Genomic DNA, 6,833 nt, shown 5'->3' with positions numbered 1-6,833 from the left:
GATTGAACTCAATAATGATAAGGGGTACAAGTATGCTTTAACCGTTATTGATTTGAGGAGTAGATATGCGTGGGTTGTACCATTAAAAAACAAAACAGGTAATACTCTTATGTTAGCCTTCCAACAGATATTTAATAAAAGTAAGAGAAAACCTAAAAAATTGTGGACTGATGAGGGAGTTTTATAACAAGACATTTATGAATTTTCTAAAAAATAACAGTATTACATTATACAGTACCTTTAATGAAGGGAAGGCAGTTGTTGTTGAACGTTTTAATCGTACCTTAAAAGAGAGACTATATAAAAAATTCACACAACTCGGTTCACAACAATGGTCATCTTTTATTCAGGATATTGTGGATAAGTATAATGACACGATTCACACGTCAACAAATATGAAGCCATCAGAAACATTTACAAAATTAAAATATGAAAAAGAGATTAATGTCATAAAACCCAAGTTCAAAGTTGGTGATATCGTAAGAATATATAGGTGGAAATCTCATTTTGAAAAGGGTTTTACTAAACGATGGACGAAAGAACTTTTTTAAATTGTTGATGTAATAGATACGTTTCCTTGGACTTATAAGATATATGATTTGGAAGGGGAAGAGATTTTAGGTTCATTTTATTCACAGGAATTACAAAAGACAAAACTAAGCAGATAATACCCATGGGAGCAATGGGTTGTCCCTTCACTCCCTCCTACTATACACCTTTGTGGACACTAGAGGGCCAAGTCCGAGGTGTATAACAGTATATAATGTGTGTCAAGGGGTGGACGTTCTTAGATCTGTGAACCCCAAACGCAGAATCCTCAACTGAATAGTCAAGGCTTAACTTTTGTTTGTTGGTGTGTGTGTATGTGTGTATGTGTGTATGTGTGTATGTGTGTATGTGTGTGCGTGTGTGCGTGTGTGCGTGTGTGTGTGTGTGTGCAATGGGAGCAATGGGTTGGCGCTTCACTCCCTCCTACTATACACCGTTGTGGACACTCGAGGGCCAAGTCCGAGGTGTATAACAGTATATAATGTGTGTGCAATGGGAGCAATGGGTTGGCGCTTCACTCCCTCCTACTATACACCGTTGTGGACACTCGAGGGCCAAGTCCGAGGTGTATAACAGTATATAATGTGTGTGCAATGGGAGCAATGGGTTGGCGCTTCACTCCCTCCTACTATACACCATTGTGGACACTCGAGGGCCAAGTCCGAGGTGTATAACAGTATATAATGTGTGTCAAGGGGTGGACGTTCTTAGATCTGTGAACCCCAAACACAGAATCCTCAACTGAAGTCAAGGCTTAACTTTGTTTGTTGGTGTGTGTGTGTGTGTGTGTGTGTGTGTGTGTGTGTGTGTGTGTGTGTGTGTGTGTGTGTGTGTGTGTGTGTGTGTGTGTGTGTGTGTGTGTGTGTGTGTGTGTGTGTGTGTGTCCCAACCCTCACATTCAAAATCTCAACCGCAACCCTCACATTCAAAATCTCAACCCCAACTCAATCCTCACCCAACACAATGTCTTTTTCAAAATGAGATTTCCACCTATATATATATTTTTTACGTTTTTTTTTTTTCTTCTTCCAATTCTGTCTTTTAAGGCTTTCAGGTTTGATGACGTAGAAAGGGGGAGTAAGCCTGCACTTTCTTCCCAGAACGAACAATGTATATTTTTTGTTTTTTTCTCTTCTTCCAATTCTGTCTTTTAAGGCTTTCAGGTTTGATGACGTAAAAAGTGGGAGTAAGCCTGCACTTTCTTCCCAGAACTTTCTTGATCTTGCTCCCATCAAGCACCATCCGACAAAGAACTACATCGATAGGTTTGGATCCCAAAGAGTGATAGCAACTCCAAAAGTCTCCAAAATATAAATAAAAAAAATAATAATAAATAAATAAATAAATAAATAAAAGCCCCCAAAAAAGTTTCAAGTGTCCAACATAAACCCAACTTTCCAAGTCTTCAAGGTATAACCACATTCCCGTTGAGTTTCCAAGATATGTATCACATTGTGAGTTATCAATCCAGAACCCACATTTCAAGTATTCAAAGTAAAACCAACTTACAAAGTCTCTTAAGGATAACTCATTTACTGATTTTTTCAAAATTTGTGAGTCTCCAAGGTAGGACCCATATTTAGCACCATCTTGGCAGAACCCTTTTCCTGAGTCTCCAAGGTAGTTATTTAAACCATCAAGGCAGAACTCATTTACTGATTTTTTCAAAATTTGTGAGTCTCCAAGGTAGGCCCCATATTTAGAACCATCTTGGCAGAACCCTTTTCCTGAGTCTCCAAGGTAGTTATTTAAACCATCAAGGCAGAACTCATTTACTGATTTTTTCAAAATTTGTGAGTCTCCAAGGTAAAACTTGTATTCTGGCTCATCAACGTATAACTTGTTCAGTGGGTATTGTCTTGATAACTCACAATGAGTACTATTGCTGTAAAACTCTTTTTCAGGATTTTGCTGGTCTCCAAGGTATAACTCTTTGGTTGGGTCATCAAGGACGAACTCGTTCTGTAGGTCTTGGTCGCTCACAAGGTCTTCAACCAAGCCAACAATTTCCCCCCAAGTTGTAGCAAAAGCAGTATTTTCATTTCGTATTTCAGACACAATTTCCTGTGAGAGAAAATAATAATGTATTAATTAAGTTATTTAATTATTAAACGAGTCGATGTTTAAAAGGAACTAAAAATAGGAAAATAAAATCTTACCTCAATGGATAAGAGGTTTGAATCCAGTTCATCAACTTGAAGGTTTAGTTCCATACAAGTCAGAGAGTTCCAAGGGACCCCAAAGTCATCCCACTCAAGGTCTTGCTCGTTCTGTGGGTCTTGGTCGCTCACAAGGTCTTCAACCAAGCCAACAATTTCACCCCAAGTTGTGGCAAAATCGGTATTTTCATGTTGCATTTCAGATACAATTTCCTGTGAGAGAAAATAATAATGTATTAATTAAGTTATTTAATTATTAAACGTAGCCGATGTTTAAAAGGAACTAAAAATAGGAAAATAAAAATCTTACCTCAACAGATAAGAGGTTTGAATCCAGTTCATCAACTTGAAGGTTTAGTTCCATACAAGTCTGAGAGTTCCAGGCAAGCACACAGCACACCATTGCCAGCAAAAACAAATGTTTAAAATGGAGCCTGGGCATGAGGCTTTTATAGGGAAAGACTGTTGGGTGTGGTTTCCTGTGGAAATTCCCTGGGCAAGCTCACGCAGGCCTTCTTTGGGCAATTTTTTCAAAACCATAACATGCTGGAATTTTCTTGTGATTTCTTTGTGAGTCAGAGATGAACTGGAAATGATGTAAGAGTAGGTGGGGCTTAGCAAAAGTAGGCGGGGCTTAGGAAAAGTGGGCGTGGCTTAGAAAAAAACACCCCATGAAAAGTGGGCGGGGCTTAGCAAAAGTGGGCGGGGGCTTATAAAAATCCACAGAAAAGTGGGCGGGGCTCAGAGGAAAGTGGGCGGGGCTTAAAGAAAAGTGGGCGGGGCTTATGAAAAGTGGGCGGGGCTTAAGAAAAATAACCTGTGGCTCAGGAGGTGGTCAGATGAGATCATTAAGAGAAGCTTATCATTTCGTAATGGCACAAAAGGTGTATCTTAAAAAATATAAAGATTCAAATGTTTTGTTTTTCAATATTTTAGATGGGGATTATTGTGCAAAGAAAATTAAACTATTGAAGGAATCTGAGAATGAACAAATGTTGATAGGTTCAATGAGTGAGCTAAACAATATGCATTGGTTATTTGATAAAGAGTGCCCCGGGGCTTAGACGTTTCAGATATTTCTTTAGAATCACCTTTAACAAATCTTTATCTTGTTGCATGGGTTATTTGAATAGAGAGCCCCTAGGTTAAAAGGGGAAATAAAAAAATGACCGTTTTTACAGCCATTTTTCCCTGCTGTGCAGGGGTTTGGCTTTTTCTTGAGGCAATGTTTTATGGCCGGATGCCCTTCCTGACGCCAACCCTGGTCGCCTCTTACGACACACAGGGATATGGTACACCTATTCTAACCGGGGCATACACCGGGACCAGTACACTGGCACTCATTTCGCCGACCTCGGAAGGATGGCAGGCTGAGTCAACCCCCTGGTGTTAATTCAGCAGCCGACGGGGCTTGAACTCAGGACCCTGGGATCCCAAGCCGCCACCCTAACCACTAAGCCAACCCCAGGCTCCAGGTTAAAAGGGGAGACAAATAAATATACCTTGGGCTAAAAAGGGGATTTATTTTTTTAGGGGAAAAAAAAGAAAAATTTCATGGCTGAAAATCCCCCATTCATTTACATGGGGAAAAGTGAGCCAGAACCAGTATTCTTTCCCTACATATATATATATATATATATATATATATATATATATATATATATATATATATATATATATATATATACACACATATACACACACATACATATATCATACGAACCACTGACTCACTGACTGATATTAAAGATCGGCACCTTCCGGGTGACGTAGAAAGCGTGCCAATGGACATCGAAGCTGATACAACAGGAAAAGTCACAGAATTGTCAGAAAGCATCCATAAATGAAAATAAGTAAATGAGAAAAAAAATGCAGGTGAGCAACCATGTTCAGTTGACATTCAGGAATTAGACATTCATATTTAACTGAAGCACGCACACGCACGCACACACACACACACACACACACACACACACACACACACACACACACACACACACACACACACACACACACACACACACACACACACACACACACACACACCTTTTGGACAGTGTATAAAAAAATATTCTGGTCAATTGTTTTATTTTTGGCTTAAAAATACTTTGTAACTCCACCACCAAAGGTGGATGGAGGTTACGTTTTCACTCCTGTCTGTCTGGCTGTGAACAAGGTATCTCAAAAAGTTGTGTACGGACTTGGACGAAACTTGGTGGGCAAGTTGGGAATGTAACAAGGAAGACTTGGTTTGATTTTGATGAAGATCCGAATCCAGATCCAGATCCGAGAATTTTTTTAAGTGATTCTTCATAATTGAGTTGTCGGTCGAAAATGATATACAGTGTAGCACGATATATCAAAAAGTTAGGGACAGAATCGGACGAAATTTGGTGGCTAAGTTGGTTAGGTGACAAGAACAAGCCAATTAAATTTTAGTTCAGGTCCAAATCCGGATCCGGCCTAATCAGTGGGATACAAAACATTAACCAATCAGACTGGCGGAGGTGTGCGCTCCACCGAGTGCCTTTCCAGTTGGTTCAGTTTTCGACCCAAGCGTTCTCTGAGCTTGATGTTTGGTGGAATGGATCAAGATTATTTTTTTCCCACCAATTTGTGGGTTCAATTCCAATGCCGACACACTCTCATCAAGTCACACCGAGCAAGCATGGTGAGCAACCCAAATATCCTCCACACAAATTGAGGGATGCCTTCTCCTCCAGCAGACAAATTGGCTGGTTCAAAGCTTATGTTTATATTGTCATGGATCTTGTCTGGGAGTAAAATAGGGGATAGATGAGAATAGTTATTTCATAATACGTGTTGGCGCATGTGTGGTGTAATTCCTGTCATGATAAAACATTTGAGTACATGTTGAGAAAGCTCTAGTTTCTTCGCCAAGGTGTGTGTGTGTGTGTGTGTGTGTGTGTGTGTGTGTGTGTGTGTGTGTGTGTGTGTGTGTGTGTGTGTGTGTGTGTGTGTGTGTGTGTGTGTGTGTGTGTGTGTGTGTGTCAAAGCCCCACCTTTTCCCACTCACTCCATTCTTGAATCTCCACTGTCATCTAACTGTCCTGTTATGGAATTTCAATCCCTTGTAACAACCAATGAGCATGGCCTGTAACACGATCGCAGGGTCAGCGCAAGGCCACCAGACGGGCTTTAAACCTGCACTTAAATGGACACTTGTCTGACTGCTTTGGCCAATGGACGCTCCCCATGACACACTTCAATGGGCCCAGTGGGGATGATGAAAATGTGGATAACATGCGAGCTCGCCCATTGTTCTTCCGTCGGTGTCTTGTGCTGCTGCTTCTGGTCTTCGTCGACATCTTTGCCTCTGCTGGTTGTGCCGTCTTCAGTTGCTGGGCTTGAGCAGTCTTGTGGTTGCTACAGGCTGCTGGTGGAGTTCCTGTGAGTCCTGGAGAAGGACAGGAAGAGAGACACACAACGAACCACTGCATGTCCAAGTGAGTCGAGCAGCCGGACAGAGTTGAGAAGCGAGCTCACGTGGATGACAGAGCCACACCACATGCGTGAGCAGTGCCACGCAAGACAGGTTATTTGTCTTGTGAAATTCCTTCCGAGTCCCGTGTTTCTCCCGAACGAATGCATTAACGTGTAATTGCAAAGATCATTGTTTTTTGGGCGCATTGTTATCATAAATATCACCGAAGGAGAGGGTATTGCATTTGGGTTTGTTTGCTTGCCCGCACAGAACTTTAGTGTTTTTCTCTGCAACTGCTTGTCGAATTGAGACAAAATTTTCACAATAGGAGCGACTACTCATGTAAAATATTTTATTGATAATTATGACGTCATAGGTCACATGGTGTGGCAGCCATGTTGGAAAAGCTTTGGACCTCTGTATTTCTGAAAATGCACCAAGGAAAAAATTGAAACTTAGCATATGGGCAAGTACTCCTCATGGGGAATAAGTGTGATTTTTGTTTTTAATGACGTCATAGGTGCCTTCGTTAAGATGTCATAATTGCACATGTAGAGCGCTACATCTGATCAGTATGAAAATTTGAGGGTCATCTCGGGATAAAATGGTCCACAGAAATTTTTTTGATGATGTCAGTCACGAGATTCGGCAGCCATATTGTTTTGTTTCTTTTAAACCTT

General features: G+C 40.8%; 1 protein-coding gene across 1 annotated transcript; it reads right to left on the bottom strand.

The window, feature by feature from the left end:
* Positions 1-930: 930 nt before the first annotated feature.
* Positions 931-2,912, bottom strand: LOC147029808 (uncharacterized). Its single transcript, XM_085873153.1, has 2 exons — positions 2,709-2,912; positions 931-2,613 (listed from the first exon to the last, which is right to left on the bottom strand). Exons 1-2 carry the CDS (start codon positions 2,904-2,906, stop codon positions 1,600-1,602), a joined length of 1,212 nt encoding a protein of 403 aa, XP_085729279.1. The 5' UTR covers positions 2,907-2,912; the 3' UTR covers positions 931-1,599.
* Between the last annotated feature and the right edge of the window lie 3,921 nt (positions 2,913-6,833).

Source organism: Eptatretus burgeri, chromosome 3, assembly GCF_056783735.1.
Source record: "Eptatretus burgeri isolate ZD-2024b chromosome 3, Ebu_testis_v1, whole genome shotgun sequence".
Taxonomy (NCBI): Eukaryota; Metazoa; Chordata; class Myxini; order Myxiniformes; family Myxinidae; genus Eptatretus; species Eptatretus burgeri.
Note: the sequence above shows the minus strand (reverse complement) of the source record. Positions and strands in the feature narration are given on the sequence as shown.